Source organism: Schistocerca cancellata, chromosome 1 (assembly GCF_023864275.1).
Source record: "Schistocerca cancellata isolate TAMUIC-IGC-003103 chromosome 1, iqSchCanc2.1, whole genome shotgun sequence".
Taxonomy (NCBI): domain Eukaryota; kingdom Metazoa; phylum Arthropoda; class Insecta; order Orthoptera; family Acrididae; genus Schistocerca; species Schistocerca cancellata.
Genome location: NC_064626.1, coordinates 1,129,845,871 through 1,129,864,547, shown reverse-complemented (window position 1 = coordinate 1,129,864,547; position 18,677 = coordinate 1,129,845,871). Strand labels below are relative to the sequence as shown.

Here is an 18,677-nt window from a genome sequence, read left to right as displayed (position 1 = left end):
CCAGTGACAATAAGACTCCTGAAATGACTGACCTACACAGAGTCCTGATCTAAATTAGAAGACTATGCTTCAGACCCCAGCATCCAACATCACTACCTTCTTAGCTTGGTTCATGAGGAAGAATGAGCTGCCATTTCTCCACAGACATTCAGACACCTCACTGAAAATGTTCCCAGCAGTGTTCAAGCTGTCAAAGACGACAAGTGGACATGCCCTTCATTTATGTTCACTAACAGGTATCCAGATACTTTGATCAGACAGTGCAGGATTCCTTGGAATCACGATGATGTAATTCTTGGGAAACCTTATTGGGTCAATTCAGAGAAACTGTATGTGAAGAAGACTGTCCACCCATTATGCTGTCACCATTGAGTACCTCACATAAGGGTAATGACAATAAGATAAGGAAGGTTAGGGCATGTACAAGACATACGGACAATCACTTTTCCCTTGTTCAAATGGGGAATTAAATAGGATACAAAATCGATAATTTTGGTGCAAATTACCCATGACCATCCACTTTACAGTGATTTGCACAGTATTTATGTCACTGCAGATTTCTGATTTTCAGAAGTTACCTTTAATTTCAGTTCCTGTGCCATCTACGAGTATCTAGACACTAACTTTGCTGCCACTGGCAGCCTTTTGCAAAGAAACAGAATTGCCCTTTTGACAGGCAAATGAGTTTCATTCAGCATCTCTCCGGCTATAGTCCTCCATTTTGTCCTACACTTCTTGTGCCAGCGCTAGCTGCAATACCTCCCTTCTCCACGAGAACACCTGCGACTTCTCTCTTCTAGGAATCCGGCTCTCTTACCTTCCCTACTACCGAGCGACTCATCATGTACTGTTCCCCCATCTTCACAGGTCTAGAGGCACTATCCCACCAGCTGTATCCTTGCCAGCTTTGTATCTGAACATACTGAGCTTCACATTGCACACACAAATGTCCAGTCTCTGCTTTGCCAGATCATCTCAACAAGTCATGTCATATATTCCAAGACACACTCACTCCCCCCCCCCCCCCCCATGTAATACTTCTGTTGGAGGCCTGGCTCAAACTAAATGTTCCCACAAATTCGGTAAATCTAGACAGCTGCACCTTTCTAAGACATGACAGAGTAACCAATGAAGAGGGGGTGTATAAATGCTCTGATTTTTCACCATCCATTTTTTCACACATCGAACAACAATGAAGATAAACAGATGGAATATATGTTGATAGACACCAAATTCCTTAACAGAAAGTGCCCGATATGTGACCTCTACAAACCCCCTAACAAAGGGGGTTTGCCCGCTTCAAAACTGCTCTTTTGAGTCTTGAACCGACATAACGGCATATAATTATAAAAAAAACATATAATTATCGATTACAATATAAAATTTCTATGGAATAGTGCATCTAGTGTGAAATTTAAGCTTACGTTTCCTCCTTCAAACTTATGACTAGTTCAGTTTGCCTCTACCTTAATGTGAACAGTAGTCGCACTCTCGTAGGTATACACTAAACTCTCACTAACCTGACCCTCAGTAGATCAGCCTCTCAAGCAGAAATGACCAATACAATAACGAATGTTGTTAGTTAATTACAAGGTAAACAATCAAACAATGGAAAATTCTGTATGGAATAATGGCAATATTGTGAAAAGGATAGTTGCTACTCACTATATATGTCGAGTCACAGATAGCACAACAAGAAGACTGTCAAACAAAGCTTTCAGCCGAACAGGTCTGCTTCAGAACCGACAACACAACACGCAAGCACAAATCACACACACGAAACCACAGTCTCTGGCTGCCATGGCCAGACTAAGAGCAGCAGCACATGGTGCGAGAAGCAAAATGGGTGGTGAAAGTGAGGAGGAGGCTGCAGCAGGGAGGGGAGGGATAGCAGGATAGAGGTGGGGGATAATAAAGTTCTGTTTGTGGGTGCATACAGAGGTGTGCTCATATAGTACCAGGTGCAGAAAGGTGGTTAAAACCTAAAATTTGCAGCAGTGAGTTTGCTGAGGCAAATTTAAAACCTATGTGTATACTGAAAGAACAGGCTAATTAGAAGTGGAGGTGGTGTATCCATCGCTGTAGACTAGAGGCTCAAATCCACTGAGGTAGAAATTGAAACCACGTGCGAGATTTCGACAAGACTCGGTATCAAGGGTGGGCTTAAATTTATAATCGGGTCAGATCAACCACGTTTCACCACCAGACATAGCTGAAAACTTTAGATGAAACCTCAGTTTACTATTACTCATTTTTCCTGAACATACTGTCATCATTGGTTGACACTTTAATCATCTATATCAGTAGATCTAGATAGTTACAGTTTTGTAACTGAGGTCATGACAAGACACCATGTGAGACAAAGTACGTGATTCATATGTAAACTACTTAAATAGATAATTCGGGTGCTGACCCACGATGGGTATGTATTTGGTCTAAAGACAACAAATATACTGAACTTCTTTGAGATACTCAATGTTAAAACTTGTGCCAATGACCATAAAGCAGCTTTAGCAACAGTGTTTGCCAAAATACAAAATGCAAATAGAATAAGTAGAAAGACTTACACATTCAGTTAAGGGGCAGTAATGTTATTTATCAAGGAGGAACTTGTCTAACATAGTGGGTTATGGGGAAAAGAAAATTTAGGGAGACTGCATTGGCTGTATAATGGAGTGGAACAGAAAGGATTTTGCTCTGATGGGAGTGGGTGTTTCTGCCATGACACGAGCATTACAGAAAGACAAGAGCATTACAGTCGGGAGAGAGATGACGGACAGTGTTCGTGGATAAGACAGTAGAGAAGACTGGTGTGGAAGTGGAAATGGAAATGGAAATCTCTGCACTTGTCTGCACACAGTCAGGATTGCTGTGCATACGATGGTTAAATGTGATCAAATAGTCAAAAATTACAAATATAAGGAACACAGGCTTTCATAAACAGATACAGGCCAGGCGCCATGAACTTTCCTGATAAATATAGTATTAATTGTATGTACAAGCTTCTTTCTCAGTTCAAGAAGGAAGTGCTTTTTATATTTTTGTAGGACACTGTGAGATTCTGTTGTCCTTTTGCACATTACTGTTATGTGCGCAGTCCAATTTAGATTTTCATCTATTATTACTCCTAGACTGTTTACTCAAAGACAGAATTTGATATTTGTCTCATTTGTGGTTAAAAGTGAAAGGGATTGCCGGTATTTCAGACATATGAGCATAGAATGACCAACCAGTAATCCTTGGTTTGGGTGGGTTAAGCTTTAACCCTGTATCCTGTGCATATTTTGATAGTACGAGCAGGTCAGCACTGAGTCTCGATAGCTATCTTCAGGTTCAGTGAAAGGGATTGCCGGTATTTCAGACATATGAGCATAGAATGACCAACCAGTAATCCTTGGTTTGGGTGGGTTAAGCTTTAACCCTGTATCCTGTGCATATTTTGATAGTACGAGCAGGTCAGCACTGAGATTCTCGATAGCTATCTTCAGGTTTATTGGTTTTGCACTCATGTACAACTGGAGATCATCAGCGTACATGTGGTATCTGCAGTAGGACAAAACTGACAATACATCGTTTACATATAAAGACAAGAGTATAGGACCTAATATTGAACCCTGGGGGCCCCTGATATTACCTGCCTTCAGTGTGACTCTATGGTGCCAGACATGACATGCTGCTAGTGAGATGTCAGGCATGAGTGAAACCATTGCACTGAACTTGGTGAGAAATTTAATAGGCTGCTAAGTTTGAAAAGTAAAATGTCGTCATCAACAGTGTCAATGGTGTTGTTGAATTCTAGGAAGCACCTGATAGTTCCTTTCGTGCATCCATGGCAAGCTTCAGATCATCTGTTATCTTTATTAAGGTAGATGTTATGCTGCGTTTGTATGGAAGCCTGATTTGTTTTTATCTAGTAGTTTGTTTGTAGTAAGGCAGTTTGGCAGCTCATCATGGACTACAAATTTCAAGGCTTTGGAAAATGCAGGAAGAACGTAAATGGGTTGGTAATCAGACGGTGCTGTGGCAATGTCCTTTTTATGTCGTGGCTTAACTAGTTCTTATTTCCAGGCCTCAAGGAAAACACTTGTGATTAAGTTGTGATTGAAGATATATGTTATAGTTTGCAGAAGTAAGCTTCATCAATTGAACTGCAATGCCATCGTATCCAGTAGGTGCTGACGATATGCGTGATGGGTTTTATGATGGTGTTGCAAGTAACGTGCTTTAGATAGAATTGACATGGGTACAGTCATTTACCCACTTAAGTAATCAAAAAGTCTCTGTTTTGTTTGTCGTTCAATTGTGGTTGTAGGTAATGTCACTGACTGGGATTGTGGAATCAGCTGCAGCTTTTACTTCATCTATACCACGGCCACACAGCTTTTTCCACTTCTGTTGTCACTTAATATATCTACATGCCTAAGTTTTGGATTTCTCACAGCTTGACTGACTCTGTTCTGCATCTGCTTGTCAGTAATATGATTTTCAGGCATGCAGCATAGTTATATGTCCTACGTGCAGCATGTCTGAGATTAATGAACTGTTTTAGCTCTTCAGTTAGCCGAGGTGCAGGTGGCTGTCTTACTTTTCCAGTCATAAGGAGGGCATACTTGTCATGCAGCTGAGTAAGTTTATTAATAAACCCATGAAGTTTTTCATTTACGTCAGAGAATGGTGTAGGAGATGTCCACCCCCCACCCCCACTCCCAATTTTGTGCCTCATTTACAAGTTCAGAGAAATTAACGTGTTTGAAGTCTCATTATGTAGTCCGTTGCAGATTCTTTCTAGGACATTCTAGCCAGTATGTCATGAAACTTATGTCATGGGCGGACATGGAATGTTCCAAATTTTTAGTTGTGTCATGATGATACATGATGTCAGTATGCTTTATTACACAATGACTTTACAAGCATTACATGGGTACTGCATGTTTCCAACAATTGCAGAATGTACTACAGGAAGATGTCTGCCACTTCATGCCAGTGGTGCGAGATATCTTCATGTTCTCTGTCCTCTTCTTCATCACTTTCATCATAACTTTCTGTACACTTTTGATTATGTCCTCATCTGTTAAGTTTGGTCATAAATAGTTGCTCGTCCGACATTGTACTCACCAGCAATGACTTTCTGCAAAGAACCTCAGTTCAACTTATCTCTAATTTCATTTCTCTGCTTGAGATCTAGCAAAATCTGTTTACTCTTAGAAGTCACGACACTAAACGATAAAAAAGTCACCGTTTCAAACATGTATAGCATTGTTTAACATTATGAAAAGGATAACTGCTACTCACCATATAGTGGAGATGCTGAGTCAAAGATAGGCATAACGAAAGGCTGTCAAACAAAGCTTTTGGGCAAACAAGACCTTTATCTCTCTCTCTCTCTCTCTCTCTCTCTCTCTCTCTCTCTCTCTCTCTCACACACACACACACACACACACACACACACACACACACACACACACACACACACAACCACAGTCTCTGGCTGCCCCCGGCCAGACTAAGAGCAGCAGTGCGTGGGGGGAGAAGCAAAATGAGTGGTGGGGGTAAGGAAGAGGCTGGGGCAGGGAGGGGGAGGGATAGCAATATAAGGGTGGGGGACAGTAAAGTGCTGCTTGTGGGTGCAAAATATATATGGGGTCTTCTACATGCATTATCATGCCAACTGAATGGAGAGTCGTTTTACCTAAAATACCGTAGTGTGCATCCCACTATATAGCGGAGATGCTGAGTCATGATAGGTACAACAAAAAGATTCACACAATTATAGCTTTCGCCATTAAGGCCTTTGTCAGCAATAGACATACATAAACACACGCACACACATACTCATGCAAATACCACTTGCACACACGTCTGCTGTCTTGAACAACTGAAACCACACTGCAAGCAGCAGCACCAGTACATGATGGGAGTGCCAACTGTGTGGGGGTAAGGAGGAGGCTGGGGCGGGGAGGGGGAGGGATAGTATGGTAGGGGTGGTGAACAGTGGAGTGCGGAGTGCTACAGTTTAGGCGGAGGGCAGGAGAGAAGGTGAAGGGGGGGTTGGGGGGTGGGGGGGTTAAATAGCGGAAAGGAGATAGATAAAAAGAGATTAAAAGACTGTGTTTGGCAGTGAAATGACACATGTGTAGTGCTGGAATGGCAACAGGGAGGGGGCTGGATGGGTGAGGACAGTGACTAATGAAGGTTGAGGCCAGGAGGGTTATGGGAACATAAGATGTATTCCAGGGAAAGTTCCCACCTGCACAGTTCAGAAAAGCGGGTGTTGGTGGGAAGGATCCATATGGCACAGGCTGTGAAGCAGTCATGGAGGTGAGGGATATCATGTTTGGCAACGTGTTCAGCAACAGGGTGGTCCACTTGTTTTTTGGTCACTGTTTGTCAGTGGCCATTCATGCGGACAGACAATTTGTTGGTTGTCATGCCTACGCAGAATGCAGCACAGTGGTTGCAACTTAGCTTGTAAATCACATGACTGATTTCACAGGTAGCCCTGCCTTTGATGGGATAGGTGATGTTAGTGACCAGACAGGAGTAGGTGCTGGTAGGAGGATGTATGGGACAGGTTTTGCATCTAGGTCTATTACAGGAGTATGAGCAATGAGGTAATGGACTGGGAGCAGGGGCCGTGTAAGGATGGACGAGTGTATTGTGTAGGTTCAGTGGATGGCAGAATACCACTGTAGGAGGGGTAGGAAGGATAGTGGGCAGGACATTTCTCATTTCAGGGCACGAAGAGAGGTAATTGAAACCCTGGCGGAGAATGTAATACCATTGTTCCAGTCCCGGATGGTACTGAGTTACGATGGAAATGCTCCTCTGCGACAGGACTGTGAGACTTTTGGATGTGGTGGGAGACTCGAAAGATAATGTATTGCTGGTGGTTAGTAGGTTTGATATGGACGGAGGTACTGATGTAGCCATCTCTCAGGTGGAGGTCAACATCTAGGACGGTGGCTTGTTGGAGTGAAGGTGAGGACACCCTATCCACATTCCTCCCGAACCTCAACAACTTCTCCCCCATTTGCTTCAACTGGTCCTACTCAACCTAACAAGCTACCTTCCTAGAAGTTGAACTCCACCTCAAACATGACATCAATGCTTGTGTCCGTATCAAACCAACTAACCACCAAAAATACCACCACTTCGACAGCTGCCACCCAATCCATACTAAGCAGTCCCTTCCATACAGCCTAGCCTCTGGTGGTCGTCGCATCTACAATGATGAGCAGTCCCTCACGAAATATACCTAGGGTCTCACTGAAGCCTTCACTGGCCATAATTATCCTCCCAACCTTGTACAAAAACAAATCTCCCGTGCCTTATCTTTCCAGTCTCCCACCACCTCCCAAAGTCCCACAGACCGGCCACAGAGGAGCATTCCCCTCGTAACTCAGTACCACCTGGGACTGGAGTAACTGAATTACTTTCTCTGGCAGGGTGTTGATTACCTTTTGTTGTGACCTGAAGTGAGAAATGTCCTGCCCACTATCCTTCCCACCCCTCCTACAGTGGTATTCCGCCGTCCACCGAACCTACACAATATACTCATCCATCCTTACACAACTCCTGTCCAAATTACTTACCTCATAGATCATACACCTGTACATACACTTAGGGGTAAGACCTGTCTGATACAACATCCCACCATCACCACCACCACCACCACCACCACCACCACCACCCACTCCAGTCCAATCACTAACATTTCCAATCCCAAACAAATGCAGGGCTACCTGTGAAACCAGTCAAGTGATTTACAAGCTAAGTTGCAGCCACTGTGCTGCATTCTATGTAGGCATGACAACCAACAAGCTGGCTGTTCGCATGAATGGACACTGACAAACTGTGGGCAAAAAACAAGTGGACCACCCTGTTGCTGAACACACTGCCAAACACGATATCCCTCATCTCAATGACCGCTTCACAGCCTGTGCCATACGGATCCTTCCCACCAACACCAGCTTTTCTGAATTGCATAGGTGGGAACTTTCCCTACAATACATCCTATGTTCCCATAACCCTCCTGGCCTCAACCTTCATTAGTCACTGTCCTCACCCATCCAGCCCCCTCCCAGTTCCCATTCCAGCACTACACAGTCATCATTTCATCACACACACAGTTTTTTAATTTTTTTTTATATATATTTCTCTGTTTTCCGCTACTTAACCCCCCTCCACCTTCTCTCCTGGCCTCCATCTAAACTGCACACCCACCATACTATACCTTCCCCTCCCGCCCCAGCCTCCTCCTTAGCCCCACCCAGTCACCACTCCCATCATGCACTGGTGTTGCTGGTCACAGTGTGGTTTCAGTTATCTGAGACAGCAGACATGTGTGCAAGTTGTGTTTGCGTGAGTGTGTGTGTCTCTACTGCTGACAAAGGCCTTAATGGCCAAAATCTATAATTGTGTGAATCTTTTTGTTGTGCCTATCGTGACTCAGCATCTCCGCTATAAGGTGAGTATCAACTTTCCTTCCCTAATATTGTTACATTCTATCCTGGATTTTCCACTGTTTGATAGTGAGCATCCCTACAGAAGTCAGCTACCTGGGTAGCAGCCTCAGTCATGTCATGCACCTCTGAACCATTTAGGTAGACTCTGCAATTCTCAACCCTATGGCACAAGTCTGAGAAGTTGCAGCCAATTTTGTCATACGATGTTCCACGTCTCGTCTCTGATTCAAGTCTTCTAGTCGACTCAGACCCAGTATTGGCGACAATGTTGCAGACTGTGAGTGCTATTGAAATTCATGAGCCGTGCCAGTCTTCTTCAACATTTCTGCCAGTCACTGGATTGATCCACCGGCACTTTTCACACACTGTGATGATGACACAAGTATGTTTAAGGCCCCAGAGACTCTTCTTTCAGAGTAACCATATTAAGTACTATATTTATAAATTCTGATATTGTTTTCCAATGTTCAACAGTTCTTAATCATAATCGTCAGAAACCAGTATGAAGCAGTTGTTCGCGTGCAGAATTTTGTAAATGTTAAAATGGCCACAATGAAAGTCGTGAGAAGCCCACAGTTAAAATTCCAATTCCAACAGTGCAACAAACCCTAATCTACAGATGCTATGTCACATGATGCAAATTGTGAAGTCATTAGCACAATCACTCGACTACAGACAGCACTTCCAAAACGGTCGACATCAGTGTTTTGCTTCAACAGCTTGCTGCCACTGAATTCCTTGTCAAAAAGAGAAAACGTGCTGCCAAAATTCACCGCAGACTTCAACATTCCTATGAAGATGTCTACAAAAGTGGCAGCAGTATAAGGAGATAGGTGAAACATTTCAAAGGTGGAAACACACGTATGAGCCTTGTAGTAGGTGTCGTCGAACTGTCTCCATGGAATGCAACAACAAAACATTCTGACTGACTTCCTTGAACTGGACAAATCATAAGGGCTGCCTGCACTTTTGAAATTCTGTCATGCATTGTGTTATAAATGCCCTGGGAAGGAGATTAACCTGCAACAGAATAACATTCATCCTCACACCCTCATATCGCTACGAAGGTGGTCATGATATTTGAGTAAGAAACTCGCTCCCCACACCTGACTTGGCATCCTCTGACTACGACTACCACCCTTTCTGTTCTGTCTGATCAGATGCAAGGCCAACATTACAGGATGTTCGAAGACGTTCGGAAAGCGGTGCATCAGTGTTTTCAGGAAGCTGGAATGGAGTTCCTTAAGGATAGTTTCAAACTTGTATAATGAGGCAAGAAATATGCCCAAATAAATAGAGACTATGTTGAAAAGTGACAGAAAGTATGTAGATTAAGATGATGTACTTGGTTTGTCTAAAAAATGAACACTAAAATTTTAAAAATTGTTGCTCATTACTTTCAGTAAAACACTCATATTATGTACTTCATACATACGGCTTCAACTGGCAAGGCTAATATAATAAACAGAGCTGTGAACACTAATGTACCCACCAGACTTAGTTTTGTATGACTGCAGGGAAGGAGAGGCCTCTGGAACTTCCGCTGAGATCCCACGGCACTGGCCAAAGGTTGGGCTGAGAAACTGGCAGCCACAAAATTGATGGTGTCTATCCACGACTGCAGTTCCTTCGAATCACTGAAAATAAATGTTTCATATGAAGAATTACTACATTTGTAGAAAGACTTCTTTTCAGTGGTGATATAAACCAAAGAGTAGTACAAAGTGCTGAAGCTTATTAACACATACACATTAAAAACGAATCCCAAGAGTATGACATTTTAGTACTATCAACTGGATATACACATACCAAAAAAAGTTTTGCATCATACCGGTCCCCAGATTTCCTGAAGATAGCCATTGACTGTGGATATTGTATCACAAACACAGTCCCTTTGACTGTTCAGAGACGTCCCTAAACCTGTCCAAATATGTAAACAACCACGCATGAGCAGCACCTATTAGACGGAGGGGGTCCTACAGCCAATCAGTTCCAGTCATTCCACCAGGAAGGAGGTACATGGCTTATGTTGTCTCTAGTTCAACCACGGCTCGACTGTCAATACCGTGGTTCGATGGCTTCCGCATTGTCACTTTGTGACAGGAATGGCTTTCAACAAGGGAAGTGTCCAAGCATCCCGGAGAGAACCAAAGCGATGTTGTTCGGACATGGAGGAGATACAGAGAGACAGGAACTGCCAACATGCCTGACTCAGGCCGCCCAAGGGCTACTACCACAGTGGATGACCGCTACCTATGTCTTATGGCTCGGAGGAACCCTGACAGCAACGCCATCATGTTGAATAACGCTTTTCATGCAGCGACAGGATGTCGTGTTACGACTCAATTTGTGCGCAATAGGCTGCATCATGCAAAACTTCGCTCCTGACTTTGCAACCATGACACCATGCAGCGCAGTACAGACAGTCCCAACAACATGCCGAATGGACCGTTCAGGATTGGCATCACATCCTCTTCACTGATGAGTGTCGCTTATGCCTTCAACCAGACAATCGTCGGAGACGCGTTTGGAGGCAACCCGGTCACGCTGAAAGCCTTAGACATACTGTCCAGCAAGTGCAGCAAGGTGGAGGTTCCCTGCTGTTTTGGGGTGGCATTATGTGGGGCCGACATACGCTGCTGGTGGTCATAGAAGACGGCATAACAGCTGTACGATACGTGAATGCCATCCTCCGACCAATAGTGCAACCATAATCAGCAGCATATTGGAGAGGCATTCTTCTTCATGGACAATTCGCACCCCCATCATGCACATCTTGTGAAAGACTTTCTTCAGGATAACGACATTGCTCGACTAGAGTAGCCAGTGTGTTCTCCAGACATGAACCTTATCGAACATGCCTGGTATAGACTGAAAACGGCTGTTTATGGACCACTCGGAGGGATCTACGCCGAATTGCCATTGAGGATTGGGACAATTTGGACCATCAGTGCCTTGATGAACTTGTGGGTGGAGTTCTTTGTGGGAAGCGACCAAACAGCAAGGTCATTGGTCTCATCGGATTAGGGAAGGACGAGAAAGGAAGTCAGCCATGCCCTTTCAAGGGAACCATCCCGGCATTTGCCTGCAGCGATTTAGGGAAATCACGGAAAACCTAAATCAGGATGGCTGGATGCGGGATTGAACCGTCGTCCTCCCAAATGCGCGTCCAGTGTGCTAACCACCGCGCATCTCGCTCGGTGAACTGGTGGATACTATACCACGACGAATACAGGAATGCATCAATGCAAGAGGACGAGCTGCTAGGTATTAGAGGTATCGGTGTGTAGTCTACAACAATCTGGACCACCACCTCTGAAGGTCTGGCTGTATGGTGATACAAAATGCAATTTGTGGTTTTCATGAGCAATGAAAAGGGCAAAAATGATGTTTATGTTGATCTCTATTCCAATTTTCTGTACAGGTTCCGGAACTCTTAGAACCAAGGTGATGCAGAACTGTTTTTTTTGTGTGTGTTCTTGCACAAAGCGGGAGATCAAACAATGGAAAGTCCAGGGTGAAATAACAACACCATAGAGATGATGTATTACTACTCAAAACAAACAGGAGGCATTATATTACAGACAGGCACAATGAGAAAGGATACTAAAATATTTAAGCTTTCAGACATAGTCCTTCCTCTCAAATCGAACTCTCTCTCTCTCTCTCTCTCTCTCTCTCTCTCTCTCTCTCTCTCACACACACACACACACACACACACACACAAGTCTCAGCACTGGGAGACAGCAGCCATCTATGTGAGTTGTTGCTGTGTGAATGTGTGAATTTCCACAGCTGAGAATGAGGGAATCTATCTTAGAAGTTTCTCCAAATATAACCTTTGAAGTTAAGTTGCTTTACTTTGGCTATTCCTTCATGCTGCTACACAATATTGGCAAGGCAACAAATGAAGAATAGTTTAGACACCATCATGCCTTACCAAGTACGGTGTACTGGAGGGTCTATGTCCACACCTTCCCCTGAACTAGCTCGCCCAGCTACACGTAGCCAAATCTTCGGATATACTTTGAAACCAAATCAGTCAGTCAGGCCTTATTGGTCAGAGACAGTAGCCACATGTATATGAAAGTAGTAGTTGTGTGAGTGTGTAAGAGCTCTGCTTCTGATGAAGGACTTTGCCCGAAAATTTATCCATTTCTAATATTATTTTCACTATGCCTGTCAACGGCTCCATGCCTCCTCTATGTGGTAAATACCAATCTATCCTTTCTATAATACAGAGTGGTTATAATTAAACTTTCAGTAATTGAGCCAGTTAGATGGAAACATATTCACCATACATGTTCCCAACTTTATAGGAATGATGTTCAGACTGTGATTTTCCAGGATTTTCGTTGTTAATAGCGTCAGTGTCACGATTTGCATTTAGGTGACATAAGGTTCAAACACAAGTAGAGTGTGCATTATAATTGCAGAAAATCAACATGGGTTTGGTCAAGGTAAGCAAGGCTTTACTCGTAAAACTGTTTAAATGAAACATAAATAGTGTTGCTGCTCTTCACGAGTATCATTGCATTAAAGGAAGAAGGTCAGGTCCTTTTTCCGCTCAGGACTGAAGAACATGATTCAATGTTCGAATTAAATGGTGATTTGGGAATTGCTTAGGGAAGATACCAAACGCATACTGCACCGCAAATTGTTGAAGATGTTACTACTGCCTTGGCCGAGAATGCTGAATGCAATGTGTCATCTTCGAGCAGCGCACAAGCTGTGTCACAGTAGCTGAACACTGAGGTGTTCACCAATGTTTTGGGCAGCAGCAGAGCAATCTCTAATACGGTTTGAGCTGTCATGGATACAGACTGTCATCACATTGAGAAACGTTCGTAACCTGGAATGTAAGTGTGATATGCAATTAACAAATGTTACCCTCTCATGTGGAAATTAAAATGAGTTTCGTTCAGTGGTTTACTTGTTATTTATCTTAAAATAAAATGTGCTTCTTTCAATGGTTTACTCATTACTTCTCTTCTGCATGTCCTTACGAATGTTTCCACAAAGTTTCACTGTCAAATGGTTCAAATGGCTCTGAGCACAATGCGACTGAACTTCTGAGGTCATCAGTCGCATAGAACTTATAACTAATTAAACCTAACTAACCTAAGGACATCACACACATCTATGCCCGAGGCAGGATTCGAACCTGCGACCGTAGCGGTCGCTCGTTTCCAGACGTAGCGCCCTGAACCGCACGGCCACTCCAGCCGGCGTTTTACTGTCCTACAGTCACTAATTTCTCATAGAGGCCCTCTCAACCACTGAAAGTTTGATTATAACCACTCTGCATTTTTATTTACATGCATGTGCAAAGGATTATTAGACGTTAAAGTCCTATCAAATAACACAAAAAAATCCTACAACCAACCAGCTATCAAGTCTTGGTCATTTTAATTCACAGTTTACTGAAAAATTTATGCAGCAATCATGCAAGGTCATGAATAATTCTGACCATGACAAACTAGTTACACAATTATGTACTATTATGTACTAACACAATATGAAAGTAAGCTAACTTCTCAATCATGAGCATACATTTAGACACAATGTACAAGATGCAGTCATGAACATAGAGAATCTAGGTAAAGTGTAAGCAGTGATCCAATGTTTAAAAGTGGTAAAATTTGATTCAAAAACTGTTTTGAATTCTACAACCATCCAGGTAAATAATCAAACCATACAGCTATCGTTATAACATTCCAATTAACCCTGAAAGGCAAATGCACAGATTCACACAGCTGCCATAAATGACAACACCCTTCTTCCTCAGTTTAGTTATATGTTCCACAGACAATATTTTTATTCCAAAATCCTTTACATGTGGGAGAAACAACTACAATATCCAGCTGAATACACTGGTGCTTGGAATTTTATTCACGTACTAGCCCTTCCTCACCAGATTCAACAGCATAAGTGTTTGACATATTATTGCACACAGCTTCTCCTCCCCCCTCTCATTATCCGTCTCCTCCTGTCCCCCCTCTGGTCATATCCTCTTCCCCCTTCTAACTGTCCACCTCCTCCTTCCCTCATCTCCGTCTCCCTCCCCCCCCCCCCTTCCACCTCTCCCCGCTGGTCCGCCTCCTCGTCTCCTCTCTCTGTTCAACTCCTCCTCCTCCTCCTCCATCTCTCTATCCATCTCCTCCTCCCACTTTCTCTGTCCAAACTAGGGCTTCTGATAAAATACTGATAAATTAATATTTTTTCCAAAAAATATCAATATATATTGACGGTATTTTCCCCCCCGATATATCGATATCAAACAGGAAATATCCAGTGCCAATATTTTTACTTTATATTTTTTTAACAATTTTTGATAAATATCTGAAGTCATTCTTTTCAAACTGCAGAAGAAGATAATTTATCTTCATTGTGTGAAAGGAGTTTTCATCAGATCTAATCTTTCACTTTGACAGTGAGAAACAAGTATATGTGGCACAAAAGTAGTAGTCTGATCACACTGGAAGGTGTCAGTGTGAATGGAATGACAAGATTTTTAATGTGAAGAAATAGAACACATCAAAAAACAATTTTTAACACATCTAGTGTGCTACTTCTTCAAGTCAGCATTCATTAAAAAAAAATGGTGAAAGTGATGAACAAAAATCTAAATGACAAGACTGGTGTTTGTGGCACGTGGAGACGTGTGAGGGAAATGCTGACCCATCGGACACCTTTTACTGTACCACTTACATGAAGTTACCATTGTTAGTAAGTGGTTATCGCCAAGCATGAATGTGCAGTGTCTTCCTTTGAATTATTGCTCTAAGAGAGATAGGCAGGCTGATAGCTTGTTGATGTACAGAACATCTAATAATAAATCAATATTTAAATATACAGCTCTAAAACCAGCAGTATACTTACAATGTGCAGCTGATATTTTTTATAGGCAACTACATAGATATTTTTGCCACTGATACATCAGCACTTTTTTCGATTTATTGAGAGCTGATAATGATATCTCCTTAAATACCGATATATTGGATTCCAGATATTTTTAAAAATATCAACAGTCCTAGTCCAAACCCACCCCTCCTCCACCCCCCTCCCTCCTTCCCTTTCCATCCTCTCTGTCTGTCTGTCTTTGTATCTGTCCTCCTCCTCTTCCCCCCCCCCCCTTTCCCTTTGTCTTCTCCTCTGCAACCTCTCTCTGTCCACCTCCGCCCTCCTTCCCTTTGTCCATACCCTCTTCCCTCTCCTCTTTGTTCTTCTACTTCTTCTCCCTCTCACTATGTTCATCTCTTTCTCTTTCCTCCCTCTCTATGCATCTTCTCCTCTTCCCTTTCTCCCTGTGCCTCTTCCCTCCCCATCTACCTCCTCCTCCCACTTCTCATTACTTATTTCCTCCCCCTATCAGCCCCATCAATCTCTCCCTACTATTTCTCTCCCCTATCCATCCCCTCTTGCCAGCATTCTCCGTACATCCCCTCCTTCCATCTATTTTGAGCTTCCCTCAGTCATGCCCAACTGCATGTGAGGCCCCTGCAAAACAGGCCCATAAAATAGGCCAATATTACTCCCACAAACACCTGTCCATCAGGCCACCCACTCATCGAGGATTGGAAAACTATTTATTGCCCCACACACGTAATTTATTGCCCCACACATGTAGGCTGTCCAGCTAAGCACACCTATAAGGCAGACCAATACTGTTCCTACACACAACAGGCCTGATGTGCAGGGCAGCCTATACAGCAGGGGTTGGAAAAAAAAGGAAGAAAAGATTTTGCCCTTACCTATATTCCTATTGAACAAATACATACATATATGTATATATGTTGCTTTAAAAGATGATGACGATGTTGTTGTTGTTGTTATCAGTCCAAAGACTGTACAGCGTTGTTTAAAAAAATTTACATCCTATGTCCATCTAAATGTTTATTAGTGTATTAAGCAAAAATTTGAAGTAAACTGATAAAGAGCTTTTCCAGATTTTTATATGATGCTGTTGTAGCCTTCAGACTAAAAACTGATTTCATGCAGTTCTCCGTTCTACTCTATCCTGCGGAAGCTGCTTCATCTCTGAATAACTATTGCAACCTACATACTTTTCATCCTGCTTACTGCATTCATCTCCTGCTCTCCCTCTAAATTTTAACCCCACTTCCCTCCAGTACTAAACTGGTGATCCCTTGACGTCTCAGAAAGTGCCCTAACAACAGATCCTTTCTTCTAGTGAAGTTGTGCCACAAATTTCTTTTCTCTCCAATTCTATTCTGTACCTACTCATTACTTACATGACCCACCCACCTAATCTTCAGCATTCTTCTTTAGCACCACATTTCAAAAGCTTCTATTCTCTTCTTGTATACTGTTTATCATCAATGTTTCATTTCCATGCATGACTACACTCCATACAAATACTTTCAGAAAAAGACCTCCTTAATACTTTAGTCTCTATTCATTGTTAACGTATTTCTCATCTTCAGAAGCACTTTTCTTGAAATTGCTAGTCAACATTTTATATCCTCTCCACTTCGGCCACCACCAGTTAAGTTTGCTGCGCAAATAGCAAAGCTCACCTACTACTTTCAGAGTCTCATTTTCTTATCTAATTTCCTCAGCATCACCTGATCTAATTAGACTATGCTCCATTATCCTTATTTTGCTTTTGTTGATCTTCATCTTATATCCACTACCAAGATACTGTCCATACTGTTCAATTGTTCTTCCATGTCCTTAGCTCTCTCTGACAAAACTACAATGTCATCAGGAAACCTTGGAGTTTTTATACCTCCTCCTTGAATTTTCATTCCCTCTCCAAATTTTTCTTTGATTTCACACTGGCGATTCACTATAACCGTATCTCACTCCCTTCTCATCCCAACCACTGCTTCCCTTCATGCCCCTCAACTCTTATAAATACGGTTTATAATTTATAAAAAACAGCTACCAGCCACATGTATGGTTTAAAAAAGGTTTATTTTTTTCAGACCATGACCGGTTTCGGATTTTTCTTTACAAATCCATCTTCAGATGGTAGTTACAAGCATTCTTAGTTGGACCTAGTTTTGTTTTTGTTATTCGTTTGCTGCACTGGGAAAGAAAAGAAAAAAATTTTTGTTGTCATATCGGTAATGGTATTTTTACGAAAGATTTACTTCTTTTACAATATCTAATTGCTCATGAGATAGTTTTTTTAACCTTGGTAAACGTGCAGGTTAGTGTACTTACGAGCTGTGTAGTTCTGCCTGACGAAATATTTGTGCGTTTATGTTTTCGAACGCAAGCTTAATACACTTTTCAATATGCACTATGTGAGTGCTATTCCAGTCAATGGACGTCACTTTCAATCTAATCATCTTAATTACACACGCAGCACACACGAATAACGTTAAACGTGGCCCAGCTTCATATTACAAACGAGTGCAATATTTGCAAAGAGCTTACAGTCATAACGATGTTAACTTACAGATGCTGTATAGTCGATATGGGTACAGTAAAATGTCTCTTTGCTAGTGTATGAAATTAATCTAAAACAAATAAATAAAATTACATAAAAATAAGATTACAAACATTATATGTAGTACAGAATTACTGTGTGTTTACTAATTAGTTGTTACAATTATAGGAGATAAATTCTAATATCTGACATGATAAGCAATGCACATGTTTTCATTATGCAAATTTTTCAATGACATTTAAGCAGTTTCTGGGGCCTGTATACTGAATGTTTTTAATGGAATATTAGGCTTAAGTTATTTAAAAAAAGTGAAAACTTCTTCGAAGTTATTTAGGAAGGGAGTGTTAACTGACTCTGTCTGTTCATTCAGAATGAGATCAGGGAACCTGTTTTTATGTGTATGAATCTCAATCTCCTCTAGGAGATTCAATGTGAAACCCTTGTCTTTGAGGTGTAATATCTGCAGGTTGTTTTCTATATTCTCAACTGTATGATTGTTTTCTGCAAGATGGGTGGCAAAAGCAGATTTGCTTAGGTTGTTCAGACGTAGGGCATCAAGGTGTTCCTTGAATCTTGTTTCAAAAGCTCTACCTGTTTGGCCAATGTAGAATTTAGGACAGTTGTTACACTTGAGTTTTTTATGGGGTATGCTATTGTGTGGCAGTGAGTGTATGACTCTTTGTTGGAGTTTGTTATTGGTATAGAAACTGATTTTGACATTCTTCTTCTCGAATAAGTTGGAAATTTTGTATGAAAGTGGGCCTATATATGGTAGGGCTAAATATTTTACT

The 18,677-nt window shown here is 42.1% G+C and overlaps 1 protein-coding gene across 5 annotated transcripts in view; it reads right to left on the bottom strand.

The window, feature by feature from the left end:
• LOC126092591 (PH and SEC7 domain-containing protein) overlaps positions 1-18,677 on the bottom strand; it is an 836,662-nt gene that overhangs the window by 114,133 nt on the left and 703,852 nt on the right. For all 5 annotated transcript variants that reach the window (XR_007521367.1, XM_049908287.1, XM_049908295.1 and 2 more), the window contains one exon: positions 9,958-10,102. Coding sequence is in view for 4 of the 5 variants with exons in the window: in XM_049908287.1 (XP_049764244.1) it covers positions 9,958-10,102 (145 nt within the window). In the remaining variant the exon portion in view is untranslated. The remainder of the gene's footprint in view (positions 1-9,957; positions 10,103-18,677) is intronic.